We start from the raw sequence: 22,104 nt of genomic DNA, 5'->3' as shown, positions 1-22,104 counted from the left end.
GCTCTTCCCTGACCGTCAACACAATCTCCTTTCCTGGCCGGGGCTGCTCCTGAGGGCCCCTGGGGTGGTCGCACCCGCAGCTAGCTGTGCGATGCGAAGCTCATCTTCCATGACCACGCTCTCGCAGGAAGCGGGTAACGAGAGCAGTTTCCGCAGGGGGCTGGCTCCCCGCGGCCATTGGAAATCTGCATGCGACTTATGTAAATTAAAGTTTGTCTGAGATAACGGGTTGGGGGCTCTCGTATCAGCCTCGGAGGATTGCCTGAGTTTGAAGGGGTTACTTTCCTGTTATACTTTGAAAAAATATGGGTAAGCGTTCTTATACCTGCTTAATTTTAATACCACAGGGAAACAATTAAACTCTTGTAAAACCTGTGCTGGCTTGAAAGTGCCAGATCAAGGCTCCTGGTTTAGGCTTGTCCGAAGTTATTAGTGTGGGTGAAAGCTCAGGGCTGAGGGCTTGGACAGATGGGCTGCTGCTGCAGACTGGGCTCTGCCAGGTGCTTCTTGGTACTCCAGAATATGACTGTTCTGTATCTTAATGTGTTTTATAAATTGCATTAATGAAAATCCTGCGAGCGTGTGGGTGTATGAAATACTGAAAAATTCCCTGATTCTCCAGAAGTGGGCTCTTAGGAACCTGCAGACTTAGTTTAAAGCACTAGGTAGGTGCACCGAAGAATAAGGTACGTGGTGTCCTTAGCTGGTAATGCAAGCCTGATGGCATGTCTCCTACCACCATTATAGAACTCGTAATTTTTTTTTTTGACACAAAAAAAGCCCAGCAGCGATGGAAGCTTTTTTCTTCCAGCGTTACCAAGTGGTAGAGCTGAAATGATGGATCAAGGCTGACCCTTGCCGTGGCAGTGCAGTCGGAGGTGGCGACAGTTCAGGTGGCTCTCGGGACCTCGGTCCCAGGTCTTGGGTTTGTGAAACAGCAGGCAAACGGCAGGCTGGAGGTACAGCGTTTTGATAGTGTAATCGCTTTATTTGTTTCATCAGTCGTAGAGAACAGTAGCAATCTTTCATGTGTGAGGTGGTTTTCAGGGTGACTCTTGTGATTTTAATTAGCTGAATATAGACTTTTTGCCCCCCGTTTTTCTCTTGGCCTATTCCAGTCCCGCTCTGTTTTCTTAGTCCTGCCCTCGGGACAACGGGCTGGTGCCTTTGCTCTGCCCCAGCACCTGCACCGCCTTGGTGCTGTCAAACCAGCTTCAACAGAAGTTCTCAAAACCAGCAGGTTCTCCAGATTTTTGTGAAAATAGACCAGGAGAAGACAAGGAACTCTAGTTATACCCCTACTGAGGGGAAAAAGAGCTCTTATTAGAAACTGGAGAATCCCTGCTAGGAAGAGGTGCTGGCTCCATAAGCCCTGTCCCAGCAGGGGCTGGGCTGTCTTATCCTCTTCATCTTTCTCCTGGCATGCGTATGGCATACAAACGCATGAGCTAAACTGCCATGTTGGCCGCACGTTAACAGCATCTGTTCTTTTTTTGATTTTATTAAATTAAGTTTTCCTTATTAAATTTGGATTCCAAATCTCTAGCCTTGGAACGGTGCCTTTAAATAAATAAAGCCAGATCCTGTACTGACTTACTGCCTTTCTCCTTCCTCTTTTTCCGTGTGATTTACGGTAGCGTTTCTAAGAGAGTGGGCTCTCTTCAGAGCTGAACCTCCTTACAGTTCGACTTTAGCTCAAGAGCGAAATACAAAAACACCTCTGACGCAGTCCACGCGGTGATAGTCGCCTGTGTTAACTCCCGGGATGGGGCTTGCTCGGATGTATGCTGGGGGTGTGCTGCAAGGATGCCTGCAGGAGGAAGGGACAGTGGGCAGTGCCCTGTGTAGTACTGGGAGAAAATTATTTCAGCCTGTAGTTTATTCTAAGCCTACATCTAAGAGAGCAGCGAGTTATTAGGCTGATTGAATAATTTTTTTTTTTTTCTGGTGAGGTGCATGTTGCCTTCCTCATCTTACATGTTCCCCGTAGGGAGATCTGCGTTGCTCAATGGATGCAGTACTTTTACTGGATTTTAGCCCAAGTGCCCTTAGCATCATCTGAGGACAGACCTGAGCTATGATTAGACACTGGCTTTTGAGATTTTGGGAGGGTATTAATGGACTCCCAGTGAAACTCAGGCAATAAGCTATTCCTTGAAGCCTTAAAGAGCCGTCTTCCAGGGCCACAGAAACGATTGAGAAGTAATTCTAATGTTGATGCAGTTACCTGTGAAAGTGTTCCTCTGACCATTGTGCAAAATGGTGCTGTACTTGGCAGCAGTGAAGCAGCAGGGACGGCTCAGTGAAGGGGTTTGCCAGCGCGGGAGCCGAGTGGTCACATCTGGGTGACTGCAGCGCAGAGGCTTGTCCCGTTCGTCCTTGTGACGAAGGGGTATGTATCACTGTCCTGCTTTCGCTGAGGAGAACGAAGAAAGGTGCAGGTTCGTTTGAGATACAGACCTACTTATGCCGCCTTATGCAACGTTTCTCAAACTCCTGCCAATGTAACTTTGAGCTCTTCTTGTTTTCACATGCGTGTCAGCCCCTCAGCTCTTCCTTGGGCCCAGCTAACTACACCTGACTGCTCAGAGCAGCTCGGTGCCTTCAGGGGAGGGCACTGGAAACAGGATTTATTTCCTAGCTACAGATGTAAATGCTTGGCCATTGGTCCAGCTGAGCTGATGCCAGCAATAACTTGGTTGTAGTATTTTTTACTGTGAAATGTAAAAGCTGCCTTCACAGAGTTGTACTACTTGCTTCTTAATCATTCTGCAGGTTTTAGGGGTGGTCTGCAGGTTGGGAAGCGCTAGGGTACGACGTGTGGGTAGCACTCTGGCAGGTGGGACCCATCCGTGCGAGGGCTGGCTACGCACCCCTGGCTCGCCCGGGGGTCTGGAGGGGACTGCTTACATCCCACCCTGCTCTCTTGCAGGTGGAAGTGGACAATCTCAGACACTAAGCCGAGAGGGCTGCAGAGCTCTGTCCCTTCATGGTACAAGCTACAGCGCGTGCTCTGAAACAATTAAAGACTTTTAATAAGAAATAGCACTGCAAGGAATAGTGTTTGCCACAAGATGGGATCAGGAAAGAATAAGGATGTTGGTCTTTCTCACAAGAACTGCTAATTTAGAAATTGCTAGGTGAAAATGCCCAGAATTACTCTAAAAGTGATTCCTTCCCTTCACTGGAAGGGAAGACAGTTCTGGTGACCTCTCTCCATCTGACCAGGGGGTTTGAAGGGGCATTTGCTGCTGAAATCTGTTCTCCTCCAACACGTGCCCTTTTAGTTGTGTAACCCAGGACTAAAAAGTCTTTAAGAGCTCCCCATCAGGCACACTCAGCTACCAGCTGAAGGAAAGAAATTAAGTCGCTGACTCTAACCTGGATTTAGACTTTTGAGGGATTTGGCACTATTTTTTTCTGCTTATGTCCTCTAATTCAGATAAAACCTTTTCCAGCTAGTGTAAACTTTGGAAGTTTCCAGCGTGCTTGCCTGCCTTGACTAATTTGAAGACGGTTATCTGGGATGTATCTTGGTAGCCGAGGAAGAAAGCTCAAAGGCAGCCTTTGCTGTGTATTTGTTGGGGAGAATGTGTCCCAGCAGGATGATGCTCTCCTCCAGAATGACTGGTGGTTGATGTGGGGGTGACTATCTAACCCACATGGAAATACCATGGCACGCTGCAGGCTGCCCCGGCGTTCTTCGGACCCCGAGCAGCAGTGGTGGAACCTCCTGTGAGCCCTTGGTCGAAGGATGTGTTGCCTGATACAAACATGCAGAACAACTCCAACATGCCATAAGTAAAACTTGAAATGGTCGTAAGCTTCAAAATGTGTTTTGAGGCAGTGTTTGCCAAAGTAAAACCCTTCCCAGTTTTTCCTTCATCAGACTATATTGGCAAGGAAACAGTGTAAGCTTCCAGTTAAGGGAGAAACACCCCCAAAGTAAGGAATTTCTTTAAGCAGCAGAATTTTTTCTGCATGAATTTCTTGGTGTCTTACAGTGCGGTTGTGTTCACATTCTTCCTAGAAGATCCTCCGATAAGGAGACACTTCCATGGAATAGCTGCCTCTTTTCACAATTTCTTTTAAAAAAACAAGAAACTTGTCCTTGCGTTTTCTAGCCCTCTTTCAGATTTAGCTGAAGTTGGCCAACCAATTCAAATGTGATGGGGTCAAAAAGAACCATTGCTTTGTTCCGATGTGCAATCTGCTTGAATGCTGCATTCACAAGTTGTTTTTCTTTTTTTTTTTTTCAATCATTTAGCAGAGACATTTGTTCTCCATTTCTCCTTTTTATTCTCTCCAGGAGGTAATGTCAAGTGAAAGTTCAGCATATGAGGCAGTGTGATGAGGAAAAACATTTTTCTTCTGACTTTGCACTCTCCTGCTTTGCTTGAGAAAAAGACACATGCTCTTAATTATCATAGGGTGTGCTGGGTTTTATATGGAACTGTAAAATGGAAAAAGTTGGAGTGGCTGTAGTGGTGAACAGGACATATGACTTCTTATTTATGGAAAGCTCTGCCTTCGTTAGCTAATTAGCGTTTTTCTTCCCTAACTTGTACCCTGTTTGTTTTGGGGGATGGGGATGTCATGTTTGTGTGGCTGCTTGGGAGGGATGTGCTGTGTTAATGTATCGCCCCTTTATCTTGCCAGTGCATCTACTGGTCCTTATAAACTTGAGGATTTTTTCATTTAGAAGTTTCTTGGCTAGTCTTTATCATTTTAATCATAAATTAACGTATAGGCAACCTTAGCAAGCTTTGCAGATGTTAGTTGTTAAGAGATCTGGCTTCAAGTCTGCGGTCTGCAATGTGTCACCATAAAGCGCTGACGTGAGTGATGTTCGCAGCCGGAGAACGCCGGAGGAGAGCTCAAGGATGGGCAGCACCACTACGAGGGAGCCGTTGTCATACTCGATGCCGGAGCGCAGTACGGGAAAGTCATAGATCGTCGGGTGCGCGAGCTGTTCGTCCAGTCAGAGATCTTCCCTTTGGAAACGCCAGCCTTTGCGATCAGAGAACAAGGGTTTCGGTAGGTGGTTTCCTGCGATGCCTCTGCCCGTATGTTCTGCTTGTTCTCCTTTCGGTGTAACGGTATCTGTGGATGTTGGCAGCGGTGGTAATTGCCCGGGCTTTTATGTGCAATAGCTTTCATTGTAATGATGTTAATGATTGCATCTTTAGCTTATCCACAGAAACACCTGAGTTTTGCTGGGGGAACCTGTGCAGCAATATAAATTTTGTATATTTGCTTCTTAATGTCATTTTAATCATTTCCATTTGTAAGTATAATTTAAGAGGTTGCATTTTACATATGTGTGTGCAAAAATTTAGATGATCTTGTTGTTTTACCTGTTAAACTAGGGTAGCTATTAATCAAGAAAACAAGTTTTGTGAGTTTCTAAAAATGATTTTCTTTAGCTTGATTTTAAAAAAAAATTAAATAACTAACTTGGATACTGAAGATATTGTGGTAAATCATGCCAAACTCTTTCTGGGAAGCAACTAAAAAAACTAACTCAAACTACCACTCATTATTTGCAGCAAGAAAGGTCTCACAATTATTTAGTACTTTGTACGTTTCTTCTTCTTGTTTTATTAGGCTTACCAGGGAATGCCTCTTTTGTGTGAGGCAAATAAATACCCTGAAGTCTACAAATTATCACAGACCTTACTTGTCAGTTTGGTACAAATCCATGTGTGGATTGCATGTGTGCTTCTTGGTTGTGCCCGCCAACAGATAAAACAGTGCTTTGCTGCAGAATTGCATTTTTCTAATCAATGATAATTAGTGAACCAGTAACCAGTAGTTTAGTAAGTCAAATAGGAGCTTATTGATCTCTTCTGAAACACAGAGAACAGAAAACCCAGGAACTGCTGGATCTATCCAGCAAAGGTAGCTGTTGTGTGAAGAATTTCTCTTTCAGAAATGTTCTGAAAAATACCTTCTCTTGTCAGATCTTGTTTATAATTCTCCAACAATCAAGCCTTTAAAAGATGGACATACCTAATTACTGGTTTAAAAAGAATTCCTGCATCTCCTGTGTGTTGGGTTTGAGGTGTGGGTCATAGTACTAATGAAGTTTTGTCTCAGACCTGCGCTGTATTGATGTGGGTTTGTAGTGGGAAGACCTTTTCCTCTTTTCTTTTCGCAGTTGAAGGTTTTTCAAAGTCTTCTGATTAGACCTGTTGGACTTGTCATTCCAAATAATTGCTCTCTAAAATATGGCAAACCCCCTTCATTCAAAAGGTCACTTCTCAAGGTTAGGGTAGTGGTTTCAGGTTATCGGTTACCCAGACTGGTCAATAAGCTTTGTGTCCACAGCCTCAGTCAATCATTTGCATCCAGGAAAGCTCAACAAATATTGACGCCAGCCGTTGGGTGCCTTCATTCAGTGACTGCTGTAGAAATGAGCTTGTGGTTTTACTGCCAGATTTTTATATATATTCCACGTGTCATGGGAATAGTCAGGGTTCCATGTTGCAGCTCGTGCATTGAATGGGCCGAGGAGCTGCGCTTTCGTCGGTGCTAAGGTTTGAGACAGGCAGCAAGATTGAACATTTTGCTAAATTGTATTTACATGTTGTGTTTACAAAGCCAGCTCCTCAATTTTCATAGCTTCAGAACAATCTCTAGAGATAAGCTTCATGTAAATGTGATACAAACGTTAGCAGTTTCCACAAGATCCTGATCCTGGGCCGAGGAGGTGCCGCAGTCGGGGGCTCCCCTGGCGTCGGTCTGAATTCTGGCACTGTCTGAGCTCTGGCGTGAGTCCTGAGGTTGGGGTATCAATGCGTGCATTTTGCTCTTGGTATTTTGACGTGGTTCCTGATGTGCCTTTAATCCATTGCAAACAGGCTTTCCAAAGCTAGGTCACGTTGTTTTGGAAGTGGTTTAAGGTAAACCAGAAAAAGGTGTATTCATACCGATGCAAGAAGGTATGTAAGAAATTACATGGTGTTGCAGTAAAACTTTCAAAATCTACATCCCATACTAGTTTTAATTTCTCCTCGACAGTTGAGAAGGTGCAGGTTCCTCTTTCGCCCTCAGCTCATAATTTTTTTTTCTTTAATACTTGGGCACATTGGATAACCTTTCTGTATTCTGTGGGATTTTAATTGGTATGGAAAAAAGTAGATTTTTAAGACTCTACTTTTTGAATAGGACAGTGTATAACTATTTTGACTTCTTGTAAGAATGTTCAATTTGTAGGTGTGGCTATATTTCCTTTAATTAATGTTAAATAGTCTTCTGTACATATGGCACTTAAGCAAATGCTTCTGTACGTGGCATTATTAGAAGCAGTAGTACCACCAGGCATTAAGAGTTTTCAGTCTCTATCTAGCAGCGTCTGAGTTTAGGAAATCCATCACGTCTCCGACTTGAACAGAAGTGCCTGTACATGTACAGCAGGTACTAGTTGTCAAGGCTGTTCAGTGTAAAACTACACCTGTGTCAGCTGTACGCTTACTCCAAAGCTCACTTGTAGATCCCGACATACAAAGAAATAAATGCTGCCTCTTCGAATTCGCCAGCCGCTGTACTGTGGCTCTGCGGGGTGCCCCCATCCACCCTCTGCCTCGTCCCCTGCGTTGAAACGAGGAGCTCGGGCTGGGGAGGTGGAGGTGGGCTGCTGGGGAGGTCCAGCCGCGCGTCGGCGGGAGCAGGTACCCTGCGTGACTGCGGTGGGGAGGTGGCGTTCGGTACGTGGGCTTGTTCCTACGCGATTATTTCTGCCGGTGGTACAGATGTTGTAAGCGCACTGCCTGTTTCTGCTGCTTAAAAATAGAAATACTCTATTTTGTCAGTACTTGCCTGACAAACACTCTAAATAATGCTAGAAGAAAGCTTTATTAGATGCATTTAATCCTGGGTATGCAACTTCTCTCTCATCCCATTTTTCATTTCTCGCTCTGAATAATGGATTTGATGTTCTCTGCGAAATAAACAGTACGCGAGTCCAAGGTCTGGTGCACCCGTGTTCGATCCTGGGTCGAAGCCAAAAAGCATTGCCCAACTGGCTGGTACTTCTGCAGTTCACGATCTTGCAAATCATCATGGTTTGCAAAGGCATCTCTTCTCCTTTGAAAAGATTTAATTTTCTGTTACAGCGTGAAGTATTAACTTCAAACCATAAATGTTTGCATGTATTGGACTTTTAATTCACAACCTGTTGCTAATGCCATCTCACTTTGTAATCAGGGTGGATTAAGGGACATTTTCTCAGCAGCACTAGAAGTTTGGGAGTCTGTTTTTTGAATGCATCTCCCCTCCAGATGGCACAGACATCATGAAGTGTATATATATATCTTAATGCTAATACTCTGCATTTGATCCTAACCATCTTGCTTGTCTCGTAGTTGACACTTGGCTATGAGGAATTTAAAATGCAGTCACTTTTTATGCTGGTTTATATTTGACTTTGTTTAAACTGATGAAATACTTCTCTGGTAAGCTGCTGGTTTTGACAGCTGTAGCATAGCGAAGTTAAGCTATATGTTAGGGTATCTGTGTTAAAATTTACATTAGAATATGTACAGTTCTAAGAGTGTTATGAGTCAATGTTTAAAGCAAATAAAGAGATTTTTAAAGTAAACAATATTTTTGAGTTAATGTTTTCTTTATCTTTTGTCTGCAGAGCTATCATTATATCTGGAGGACCAAACTCTGTGTATGCAGAAGATGCACCATGGTTTGACCCAGCAATATTTACAATAGGAAAACCAGTTCTTGGAATCTGCTATGGCATGCAGGTGCTGTTGAGAGATATGTTTGTCTACAGCAGTCTTCCGGGCCTCATTTCTGATACTAACTGAAGATGAACTGCTAAAGGACCTGCTTTTCAAATATAAGCAGTATGCCACATGTGCAAAAGATACTTTTAAAGTGCTGATTGGTAAACTGAGCATACTGTGTATTTTTCTCTTGGCTCTGTCATATCAATAGCATAAATGGGTTTTCTTTGCTTAAGTGCTGTGAATTGAGTTCCACCTGCCTTTTTTTTTTGGCACAATAAATATAACCTGGCAGTCATTAACTAATTCTGTCTAGTTGGTATTGGAAAATGTGCCACTCATGTAAACAAGTGAAATAGTTTTTCCCTTTGGTTTTCGAGCGTGGAATGTTTCTAGCATAGTTCTTAAGAGTGCTTAAACCCTTCCCCCCGCCCCCCCGAAACACTTACTTACCTCAGGACTGACTGGTGATCCTGCAGTGATCTAGTAGATCCAAGCTGAGTGAAGAAACAAACTTCCAAGGAGACAAGGGATGGATTAGATGCATGACTTCTGCTTGTGCATCTTGGTTTTTTCCAGGGTTAGTGATTTACTAGGCCTTCAGAGGTGCTGAATAATGGCTGGAAAAACTCCTTTAGAAAGGCTGGTAATTACGGAAACAATGTTGGCACTCCCTGTTTTAAAGGGAAATGTGTGTTATGTTAAAATATGCCTTAAAATGCCAAGCAAATTGACAACCACGTTAGCTAGCCTCAAGCGGGGGAGTTCCTTAAGGCTGACTTCACGGAAATGAATCAAGTGTGTGTGTATTAACGCACTGCTACTTCATTATAAAAGATGGAAATCAGTCAAGCACAGTAAGTGTAATATCAAACTAGGTCTAAAATAAAGCCTTAAATCTCTGAAAATTAAAGTAGTTGGAAGGTGAAACTCTAAAAATATTTTTTAAGTTGCCAGTTATATTTGCAAGGAAAAAAAAAAATCTTTATTTTGAGACTTCTGAAATCTAAAATGCAGATATCCAACTCCAAACAACAAGGTGAGGTTTTGGCAAGAAAAAAACCTGGTTGAGAATTGTACTACTCTGATACAGCAAGGATTATTAAGAGTCACAAAAATAACACGAAGGGGGTAAACTCAAGTTTTTGACTGGTTCTCCAGAGCTGAGGAGCCAGATTTTGAGAAGTTTAAGCCAATCTGAGGGCCCTTAACTAAAGGATAGATAAATCAGATTTTTGTTCAGCAGCTTAACTGTTTTTATGATAACTGGCCTCAGATACTCAGCTGATTTGCAGAGCAGCCGTTTATACGTGCAAGTAGATGTACACTATTGAATATGCGTTATTTTGCAAATCTTTACCTATTTCCAGCTGTTGTGGATTTCTGCTGCTGGTTTGTGCGGCAGCGGTCCCCAGCTCTGCTGACGGAAGGCCAGCAGAAGGGAACGAGCCCGATACAGAAAAATTATTAATTTTGAGGAGAATTCTTATCATTTTGCAAAATGATACATTAAATTAGTATAATCATGAAAAACTAGGTTGGTATGTATTGGAGGGCTAGAGCTGTTGTCAGCCATAGGCAGACTGAGGTATAAAGCGGTACTAGATTGTGTGGTGCTTTTTCATATAATATTTTTGTTTTGACAGATGATGAATAAGGTATTTGGGGGTACGGTGCACAAGAAGAGTGTTAGAGAAGATGGAGTGTTCAGCATTACTCTGGATAACACATGTTCACTGTTTAGGTACATAGACATTTTAAGTTATCAAAACAATATTGGAAATACCAGTGTGGAAATTGGTGGCTGGATGAGAGGAAGCTTATTCTAAAGAAAATAGTGAAATTGCACCCATGCTTATCTGATAACTTCTAATGAAACTTTTACAGCTGTGTTCATAAGTAAGCAAGTTACTAATTTAAACAAATACTTAGGCATAACTTCTCGATTGACTCTAGAAATGCAGATATATTTGCTTGGAATATTGTGTAAACCCCTTTATTTTAAAGTAAACGTCTATATTGAGACACCATAAAGTGTACCACAACATAAGAATCTTTGTTTTAAACTCTCATATCCTTCTTCTGTGCAGTGCATTACTCTTGTATTGGTTGGCACCCATCCAATTTTTGAAAGGTAGTAGAAAATCTGAAACCATTTGTTTTCTACCTTCCTTTAAAATTGCTTTGTGATGTTTTATAAAACGAGAATTAGATTTCTTGGTAGTTTGTCAGTGCCTCTCAAGTTCCTTGTAATAATTCTAGCAGTTTACTCATACCTGGCCTTCCAATTTTATTAACTTTCCCCTGTAGGGCTACTGCAGAACTTTATACCTTGCCTAAAGTCTGAGGTGCCCAAATTGTCCTGAAAACAGTGTTGAGCAAGAAAACTTCACTTCATTGAAATAAAAAGCAGGACTCTAAGTATTCTAATTGACTCTAGATCGCTCTACATGTCAAAGAGGGGATACATCAATATTGGCGTGTTTATGAAAAAAAACCCACAACCTTCTGAATTAAGAAAAATTACCTCTTGTGTGAAGGATGTGTTGTACAAGAACTTCTGTAGCTTCCAATGGAGGCATCTCGGAGTTGAAGGTGACTGTTTCTGGGAAGGAAATCCTGCATATATTTCAAGTGGGCCTAGTCAGTCGAGATGTGCTTTTATTTGGATCCCTAAGGGCTTCTATTGGAAACGCAGGTAGTTAAGTCTTTTTTTTTTTTTTTAATTGATTCTAGTGTTTAATCTTTGTTTAGGGGCCTTCAGAAGGAAGAGCTTGTGCTCCTCACTCACGGAGATAGCGTGGATAAAGTAGCTGATGGATTCAAAGTGGTTGCACAGTCTGGGAACATTATAGCAGGTATTTATTTTATACTGAAATTGTCTTTAGATACTCTTTGTTAAAGGAAAGAATTATGGCAGACAGTAGTTAAAACCAAATGGGAACAGAATATCTCTGTTATTTAGTTGCCAAGTAAGTGAATTGTTTTTCACAATTTCTTGTATGTGTTTGCTTGCATGTTGTGCTGTCATGATAATAAAGAAAGAAATAGACATGAAAATGAATGGTCCTCTTTTTAAATTGGTGGTTTAAGGAAAATTTAACTTTATTTTTACAGTTTATGTTATTTTAAAGTATGCATGTGTGTTTCTTTTTGAAATAAAATGTTGTGTGCCCTTAAGGCAGGGGAGAGGAAGACATGTACTGTAGTGTGCAGTGTAAACGGTGTTTGGTTTTTGCACTGTAATAGTCCAAGTCAAACATTGTTATTAAAGCTTGATTAACTTGTTATTGTAGTTAATATTATTGCATGAATGTTCAACTGAGCAAAAATGTCTGTGCTGAAAGCAGTGTTTCAAACACTACACACATTATCACAGAAGAATGTAGGACCTTAGAATTTGATTTTTGAAAGCTACTTGAATTATTGAATGCCAAACAGCCGCTTTGAGTCTCTTTCCTGGGAGATGGGTCTTAAGTTTGCTGAGCCACTTAGTAAGATCTCAAAGTATTCACCTGGTTTATTTTAAATCTTCCATTTAAAAAAAAGAAAAAAAGCTTAAGATACTGTTCTTAAATCAGACAGGTAACTAATTTGAGAAAACCTGGCCTTAAAAGACTTAAAGATGTTTTGTTACGGAAAGATTCTTTCCAAACTACTGTTAAGATTAGACAGAGCATTCATTATATTCTGGCTTGCCTTCGAAGCAGTCTAGAACTCATGCCTACTCAAATTGCTCTAAAATTGTTTTGCTATGTCAAGTTTGCTGCGTCCAGTGTGCAAGCTCCGCCAGAGCTCCGATAACTTTAACCCCGCTTTATGGAGGCTTTAGAAACAGAGTTGTACCTTTCCTATCCACAACACTTTCCTGTGCCATTTCCCGTGGGCTCCTTGTGCCTAAGCAAGCAAGAAAATGCTGGTAAGATGGTAGCCGGGCTTCCAGCAGCAAAAGAAAATACAGTGACACAGCGTACCTGGAAGTCTAACGCAGGCCAGTGGAATTAGGCAGTTTCCCTACTGGTTTTTTAATTCCAGTCTGACCAACACTTACTTGGTGCGAGGTGCAGTATTGTGATCTACTCAAAGTAACCTTCCAGAGACTGTTTAAAAAAAAAAAGAGAGTGGTGGTGCTCACAACCGTACCCCTGTAGGGACACTTGCACAGCTTGACCAGCACAACCCTTTTAACGCAGATACAGCTGTGCCAGTGTGGCTTGGTTGTGTGGTTGTATGAGGTATCATGTGGTGAGGAAAAAATTAATGTAATTGATTTCCTGTTTTCACAATGGTTTTCCTAGGATGTCTGAGTGTTTTCCTTGGTTTCTGAGGGATTGCGTGTTCTAGATATGTAACAGTACCCTTGTTCCTAATCTTAACCAGAATCTTTAGTTTTGATTGGTGATTTGTGGCAAAATGTGGCAGAATAAATCACTCAAAGTGTATGCTTGACTTTCTTGAGTATGCATTTCACTTCCAATTTTTTTTTTTTTTCTGTCATGCTCATTCCTTTGCACCAATGAAGGCATAGCGAATGAATCTAAAAAACTGTATGGAGCACAATTCCACCCTGAAGTTAGCCTCACGGTGAATGGAAAAATGATCCTGAAGAATTTTCTTTATGATATCGCGGGATGCAGTGGTACCTTTACGGTAGAAAACAGAGAACTTCAGTGCATTCAAGATATCAAAGAGAAAGTGGGCTCATCAAAAGTCCTGGTAAGTAGATTGAATTGAAGCTGAAAGATTATTTGCAAAAGGCTGACAGAAACACTGACGCTTGCAGTTACTCAGGTTAATTTGCAAAATGGAGAATTGTGATTTGGGTAATACATTAAACAGGTTTTAGAAAGTTTGCACGATTGGGTCGATACATTGTTTGACGTCTTGTTTTCTTCCAAATCATTGACTATAAGTCAGTGGTCTGTTCTGATCCTCATAGTTGTATCTTAATTATTTGTTAACACTTTCCCCATAGACAGCTGACCAAATTTTGGTTTTTTTCCTTTTTTCCTCATCCTTAGGTTTTACTCAGTGGCGGCGTGGACTCAACAGTGTGTACTGCTCTCCTGAACCGAGCTTTAAACCGAGATCAGGTCATAGCTGTACACATAGATAATGGATTTATGCGCAAAAGAGAGAGTCAGTCTGTGGAGGAAGCACTCAAAAAACTTGGGATTCAAGTTAAAGGTACCATAATTTTGTTAAATATGCCTAATACCACTAATGATGTGGGCAGTCTCCTAAAATGTACATTTAGTGGTTTTTTTCATTGATTTGAATTGATCTTCGCGGTTCTGAGGCTTTACATACCAAAGCATGGTTGCTAATTTGGAACAACCTAGGCCTATTCACAAAATTTCAAACCTAAAACATTAAGCCTTACTTACTTGATTGGAGCATACATGAACTGACCCATCTCTTCAGTTGTTGAGATCCGCTATCTGCTGTTGGGGCACAGCAAAGCAGTGGATATGTGCCGCGGTCACTGGTGCTCAGTCGCTTTTCTGCTGATGGTTGACTAATCCTTTTCAGCTGCTGCAAAACTCATTTGATTGCAGTTTTCTTCAGCAGCTTGGCTAACAGTCCTCCACTGGGGCTTTATTTCTTGTCCTGGATCTCTTTCTTTTTAAACTGTGAGCTCATTTGGGTGATTGAATGCTGTTATAGCCAAAATTACTTTTTCAAGGCTTTTTTTTTTTTGCTCTCTTGGCTTCTAAATAGGTGCATTTTAGTTGTTTTTGGAGTAGCTTGTTGAGAAGCAATACATTACGAGAGAGCGGAAGGTACCTTGTCATGGCTGATGAGAAGGTTTAGAGTTTTTAGTACCTGAAGTACAAGGAGGTCAGAGAAGACAAATTATGTATGTTTGAGTTGTGCAAACAGTGAGAGCTGCTTTATACTGCCCGGCTGATTTATTTCATGAGTAATAGCTGCCTATTCCTGGGGCTGTGCGTAAGTACTGTTGTCAGGTGATCCTCCTGTGTTTTGGTCAGGCAGCGTGGCACTAGGTGAGCAATGCTTTCCACTAGCCTGACAGTGTGAAACAGCGCGGGGAGCCTGCGCCTTAGCATCTTGCAGATTGGGCTGCAATATCCTGATGCAGCAAAGTCTAAGCTTTGTTCTACACACAGCTTTTGTTTTAAATGATTTATTTTTCCTTTTTTTTTTTACTGGAAAAATCTGTCTTATTCTTGCACTCCGTAGACCAATAAACCTGGGCTCTGGCAGGCTGCCAGAGTAACAAATTGAGGGAATCCCTTTGCTGCAAATGCTCCTTCTGTAGGTCATGGAGTTCAGTGCTGGTAAAAGATGCCAAAGAGCCTCTTAGCTGTTCTCTGCATTGAGAGCCTCTTTAAATTAAGAGGCATAATGTACCATGAGTAAATAGTGCATGATTTAATTTTGGTTGCAGAAAGGCCTCGGGGAAATACCATCCTGTAAACTATTTAAATAAAGCAAGTAAATTATATTCTAAGAGGGGAAGCAAGAATTGAACTTTCACACGGTTGCCTAGCCTCATAATATGAAAAAAATTGCCCTCTAGAGTAGGTTAATAAGAGAAATAAAATGCTTTTGTTACAATTAATTCTTGAGGTATTGAACAGCCCTATTTAATGCAGTTAATAGTCAAAGGACTGGAATGATTTTTATTTTCTTTTTTTAAAGCAATAGAGTGAAACTTTTTTTTTTATTGCAACCTTGCATAAAAATCTTTACTGGTTTTGCCAAAAAATTCCTGTAATTTCATGCAGTGGTGAATGCAGCTCATTCATTCTATAACGGTACAACAACTCTGCCCATCTCGGATGAGGACAGAACTCCACGTAAAAGAATTAGCAAGACCTTAAATATGACTACAAGTCCTGAAGAAAAAAGAAAAATTATTGGTGACACCTTTGTTAAGGTAATGTTTATAATTATTTGTTGGTTGATTTTTTGGGGTTTTTTTGTTTGGGTTTTTTTTTTTTTTAATTATATGATTTCTAGATACATCTTCTATGTCAGACTGTTTTATTGTAAAGCATTGTGCACTCAGTGGCATCAGCGGTCTTAAAGTTGTGGATGACCTAAGAAACCATTGGTACGTTACCCTAAGCCTAAAACTTTTGGCAGTCAGTCAGTGGTCACGACATGATTCACATGCATTGTACTAGATGCGCCATCATGTTTAGATATACTGTACTGGTTGGCCATTCATTTCTGTTGCATAAACTTGCATGTAATGTTTTTTCACCAAACTGATGGGTAACGTGAATTGGGGCATGCTTCTGTTGCTTTGCTGAAGATAAGCCATTTTCCATCTGTCAGCAATCAGTGTCAGTGGTGCAGGGAGAATATAACGTTTAACAGGCAGCGATGTTCCTGGTTCCTGTAGTCTGAAGATATTTTTTCCATTTTCTGTTGAACAAAATATGGCGTTATAGGACTATTTCAGTAGTGGGATAGTGTCGTAATTAGTCTTCCTGTTTGTGCTTTTGCATCTCAGTAGCGTTTGAGCAATCCGTTATCTTTCTTCAGACCTTTGACAACCAAAAAGTAGATCAGAACACTTTTCTTTTTTCTTTCCATCTTACAGATTGCCAATGAAGTTATCGGAGAAATGAATCTGAAACCTGAAGAGGTTTTTCTTGCTCAGGGTACCCTCAGACCTGATCTCATTGAAAGTGCTTCCCTTGTTGCAAGTGGCAAAGCTGAAGTCATCAAAACTCATCATAATGACACAGAGCTGATTCGAAAGTTAAGAGAAGAGGTAAATGAAAATGAGGATACTGGTGTATCCTTCTGGTTCTTACAGATGTGAAGCTGAGTATCAAAAATGAACAACTTTTGTGTTTTGCTAGTGTAACTGTCCCATGTTGATGGGACCCTATTCTGATGAGGCTGTTTAGATTCTGTTGTAATATGTTGCAATTTATTACACTTCTTTCTAATTGCTACATTCCTAAAGCAGTCAAAATTGTTTGAGTATTGTCCAGCATTGGATACTGAGGAAGATGTCAACAGATTGAATGTGGATTCATTCAGCGTGAACAATGGTGTCCTCAGCTGCAAGCTGAAAGCTGTTTCCTCACTCTTTTACTTTTTAACCCTCAAAACAAACCTGCATCCTAGTAAGGAAGCAGAGCAATACCAAATGCCTTTAGCAGGAGAGTAGTTTAAGACTTCTCAGACAAGTTTATTCTGGTTCAGCTGGAAATCATGATGTAATGGGTCACTTACTCCTTCTGTTGTCTCTTGTTCTGAACACTAGTCAATGGGTAACCTTTAGGTACTGATAGTCCAGATCTGGCACATTATGGATTCAGGCAAGAGCGGTGACAGTGCTTTAGTGAAAAGATACTCAGCTCCTGTTGAGAGAGAGGGCCAAAATTCTCCTTCTCTTGAACTTCTAGTAACATTCAGCACTGCAAGCATAATATTCTCTCTCTTGAGAGGGCATGAGAATAATACATTTAAACGGGTTGAAATCTAGGGATAGCTCCTTCAGGTACCTGCAGGGATGAGTTCTTTTTCTGTTCTTATGCAGCTTCTCCATCACGTTACTAGTAGCCTGATCGGCTGTCTACCAGCAGCGCGCTGGTGGCACACAATCTGTTTGCCAGTTGTCAATTTAAGAACCCACAAATCTTTCTGCAATGGCCCAACATGGACGTCTATGGATGATGACCAGGAGGTTAAAGATGATACGAACACAGGAGGTTGAACTCTCTGAAGATAAGCAGCCCGAGTCCTGTCCCTTTGATTGCACTCCCAATTGGTCTCTTTAGTCCAAAGTCCAGAAAAGTTTTTTGAATACCTTTCTCGTGCAGAGCTCTTAACTGTTAGCATATGAAGTAAATGTAGGGGACTGCCCTGTTTTGCCTTTTCTGACATTAGAATGGTAAGTTCTCTAACTGCACTATAAAATAAGAAAGAATCAACACAAGACATCATGTAATAACCCTGTTGGAAGGTGCTCAGTTATTAGTAAGTGCCCAACCATAGGACAGAAAGTAACCGTTACTGACCCACGCTTCTAATACTGTGCAAAGTATTTTCAAGGCTTTTAGATTGGTTTGAACATCTAGGGAAGAGAAGAAAGGTCTGAATTTCTGAAGACAGACAGAGCAGGCTTGACCTACAGCTGTATCTACACTGATTGAGCCATTGATACCTCTGGCAGGAACTTAAACTTCCTTGTCTTAGCCTCTGTCCTGCAACTGTTTTTACAAAGCCCACATTCACACATTCACATGTACTTTTCTTTCCAGTGTTTCTGCAAGTGTTGGCAGCCGATGCTGTGAAAAGCAGGCCAATTTGACTGCCATAACCTAAGCATTTGAGACTTTTTGTTTGAATATGTAAGCTGGAGTGTAAATTGCTTTTTCTTTTTTTAAGGGTAAAGTAATAGAACCGCTGAAAGACTTTCACAAAGATGAAGTGCGAGTGCTAGGGAGGGAGCTTGGTCTTCCTGAAGAGCTGGTTTCGAGGCATCCCTTCCCAGGTATGAGAGTTGGTCTGTGCTACTTAGATCACATCAGTATTGTTTACAATATACTTAACCTGTAGAATAAATTTATGTTGGAGCATAAAACTTGCCTTCAAACAGGAAAAATTGATGGATTTATTAGTTTTTACTTAAGCAGGATCTCTTTTCAGGAAAAGAACATTTGAGAGCAGCTTTATTATGTATAGTGATTAAAGGAAAAGTTTTATAATTGAGTTTGCTTTTAGCTGTATTTGTTTCTTTTTAGTTGTATAAGCCAAAGCAGTAATTACCAGTGAAGTGCAGCTGAATGCTGCCTGAGCTGTCAAATGTATCTCACTTGAAATAATGGCCTAGAGCTGCCTGCCTTTCTAAGGGGCGTTTGATGTTTTGAAAATGATTGCATGGAAAATAACAACAGTTCTCCACCAGAAAACATATAATATAGCGAAGCCCATGCGCTTTTAAGGGGGTTATGTTTTTCTGTCCATGTGTTTTAAAATTGTCCTGCAGGGTGTGTAGTAGTCACTGGCAGAGCGCGTAGGCTGTTGTGCAAATGTACCAGCATCACATGAAACGCAAGAAGCTGTCTTCAGACACTTCCAGCAAATTAATGTGCTTTTGTATTAAGGAGCTAAAAGGTCAAATAGCCTTCAGGGGTCTTTAAAAACAATGGAGACTCAACTGTATGTTATAACTAACTCCTTCATCCCAGTCACCTAGCAAAGGGAAGGAGGAGGTTCCTGTTCACTTTGGCTTGCCGTCCGCCGCACTTCATCACCAGTAACTGCGGCTTTAAACAACCATCCCATTTAAGGTGTAGGTAAATAATGCTTAAATGTACTGAACAGAAATGTTGTTCCGGAATAAACTGCTAGACTCAACTGTATGTTATAACTAACTCCTTCATCCCAGTCACCTAGCAAAGGGAAGGAGGAGGTTCCTGTTCACTTTGGCTTGCCGTCCGCCGCACTTCATCACCAGTAACTGCGGCTTTAAACAACCATCCCATTTAAGGTGTAGGTAAATAATGCTTAAATGTACTGAACAGAAGTGTTGTTCCGGAATAAACTGCGTATTTTTTGTCTTGTAGGGTGTTAAAACAATAGAAGTATAGGTACAATGGCAAAGCGTACTGTACTCAATGATTGACTGCTGTTCCAGATGCTGTCACACTTTTAAATGAAAGTCAGCGTTCCTGTTATTTAGTATAATGTTTTCTCAACTTTGCATTGCAGGTCCTGGTCTAGCAATCAGAGTGATATGTGCTGAAGAGCCTTATGTGTGCAAAGACTTTCCTGAAACAAACAACATTTTGAAAATAGTTGCAGATTTTTCTGCAAGTGTTAAGAAGGTAACAAAATTGCTAAATTCTAATATGCATAAAAGTAGTATGATCATTCCGTAGCGGCCTGCAATGAGGTTTAAGCTGCTAAAAGTTTAAAACTACTTCTGCTCTTTAAGGAGTAATGCATTCCAGTACAACTCACTTGAAGCCATTCAGTATAGTACAGTAGAATTTTTTGCTGGTGTAAGTGTTAAACAGTTTCTGGAAAATGGAGGTTTATATACCTTTCAAATAGTAAATAAATTTTGTTTTAGTTAAACTTTGTGCAGATGAGGATTTCTGGAGATTTTTCCCTCCCTGAAATAATTGTAACTTTCTAGATTTGCACGCCCTATCAATCACTGAATACCTAAATGAAGGTGCAGGAGTGAGGAACTAGTGCTTGCCAGATGTCCTGAACAGAAACCTGAAGTTTTTAATCGATGATGTTTAAGTTCTCAATCTCTTAACTGTTACGACCTTCACAATTGCTGTAAGCTCACTTGAACTAAACTGCAGGGGGCTGGATGTCGTTAGCAGAGGCCTGCTCTAAGTCAAAGTCTTAAGCTCAAAACAACGTCCAAAACACTGAAGAGGAGTGTTTCCTTGAAAACTTGTTGAATTGCAGTGTAGTGTAACAGGATATTGCTTTGTTCTATATCTGAAATAAAAACAAAAATGAAAAGTGTAGCTTTGTGAAAGAGAGAATGAGCATAGGAAAAGAGCTTGACTTACGGCCTTGGAAAGCTTCAGCTTAAACTACATGCCGTCCAATGAAATAAAACTGCTTTTGCTAAAATTTAGTTGTTAAATAAAAGGTATTTTTAAAATAGTTCCAAGGGGTAAATGTGGACTAAATTTAAGCAATCAGCTACAAATAAAATCATTATTCATAAGTTCTGTTTGTGTGCTTGGGGGCTTTATTTAATTAAAAATGATTTTTCTGCATCATTGCACAGCCACATACTTTGCTGCAAAGAGTCAAAGCTTGTACAACTGAAGAAGACCAGGAGAAGCTGATGCAGATTACAAGCCTACATTCACTGAATGCCTTCTTGTTACCAATCAAAACTGTGGGAGTGCAGGTAAATGGATTAATTCCAGGGATGTTCTGAAAGCTGCTTCCTAGCAGTGTGGCAGGCTGCAGTGAAGCATAATAATTGCTGCTTTAAGATTGAAAATAAAGGGCTTGACTCGAGAACATAAACTTCAAGTGACTGTGATACCTATGTTACTGTTGTTTGTCAATACTGGTGTAGTGCAAAGGTGTCAAGACATCTGAATAGACATTTGAGTAAATGCCAGGTATTGTATTTGAGGATATCACTAAGGTTGAATAATGCTGGTCACTTACAAGCAGTTTCTTCATGACTTCATAATCTTGTAGACCTCTGCTGTAATCCTGTTGCCCCCTTTAGGGCTGGGGAGTCCTAGACTAAGTTGGTCAAAAAAACGCCTGCTTCCTACTTTGAACACACTTGTTGCCTTTCCTGTACTTTTTCGAACTGTACTATATCCTTATCCTTGTCAGGAAAGGAACCAGAGCAGTGCAGGCTGTTCAGGATACGGGTACACTTGAATCTGTGCAGTGACATAGCGTTTTCTTTCCTTTCACTGCTTTGCTAATGCCACCAGAATTTTTGTGGGCTGTCCTTTGTATTTGGTTTGCGTTTCTGTCACCAAACGCTGAGCTGGCACTCTCTTGGAATTGCGTGCAGTAACTTGGAAGATTACTGAGTAGTCATAGCTGTGAAGTACCTTTCTTTGCTTTATCAGTATTGAATGACATCTTTTATTATCAGCTGCTTAACCTTGTGTGTCTCTTGTGTAACTCCGTGCAGTCAGCTTTTCTTAAATAGCAATATCATCAGCAGATTTCTACGCTTCATCACAGGCTTTCTTCAGATGGTGCCATCAAAATAACAATACACAATCAAACCCTATGCTCAAGTGACCTTATATGAATCTTTCCATTCTGAAAGTTTTCCTTATATATGCTCTTGTTAGCTCGCAAGACGTCTGTCTTATTCTGTATTTTCTCATTCACTTGGTATCTCTCAGCGTACTGTCTGCTAAGTGTTGACACAAGGTACGGTCCTGTAACCTATGGCATGAACGGGAAAGTATTGTGAACTATTTTGGCAGCAAACTTCGTGTTCAAATTTTTTTTTTTTTTTTTTTAAATTTATAGGGCGACTGTCGTTCATACAGCTATGTTTGTGGGATCTCTAGTAAAGATGCTCCACACTGGGAGTCTCTTATGTTTCTTGCCAGGCTCATACCACGCATGTGCCACAACATAAACAGGTAATTATTCTGAATTATCTTTATTTCTAATGATCTACTTAACGTATGGAAGTTTAGCATGCACAAGCATTCTCCTGTTTAATCTATGGTAGAATATCTTTATTTCTAATGATCTACTTAACGTACGGAAGTTTAGCATGCACGAGCATTCTCCATAGAATGGTAGAATTTTTTTTATATGTTGGACAGGTGTATCATACAGACGTTATCAATACACAATAAATCAAACATAGGTTTACCTCTGGAATTACTAGCTTGAAAAA

General features: G+C 40.8%; 1 protein-coding gene across 1 annotated transcript; it reads left to right on the top strand.

Moving 5' to 3' along the window:
- Positions 1–91: 91 nt before the first annotated feature.
- On the top strand, positions 92–21,841 carry GMPS (guanine monphosphate synthase; the record flags this gene model as incomplete). Its single annotated transcript, XM_009577325.1, has 14 exons — positions 92–134; positions 868–959; positions 4,856–5,037; positions 8,645–8,759; positions 10,388–10,485; positions 11,496–11,599; positions 13,264–13,457; positions 13,763–13,928; positions 15,494–15,645; positions 16,318–16,491; positions 18,120–18,225; positions 19,446–19,561; positions 20,494–20,619; positions 21,726–21,841. Coding segments are annotated over exons 1-14 (1,784 nt in total), but the record flags the coding sequence as incomplete, so codon positions are not given.
- Positions 21,842–22,104: the final 263 nt, after the last annotated feature.

This window comes from Fulmarus glacialis, unplaced genomic scaffold, assembly GCF_000690835.1.
Source record: "Fulmarus glacialis isolate BGI_N327 unplaced genomic scaffold, ASM69083v1 scaffold3125, whole genome shotgun sequence".
Classification (NCBI taxonomy): Eukaryota; Metazoa; Chordata; class Aves; order Procellariiformes; family Procellariidae; genus Fulmarus; species Fulmarus glacialis.
Note: the sequence above shows the minus strand (reverse complement) of the source record. Positions and strands in the feature narration are given on the sequence as shown.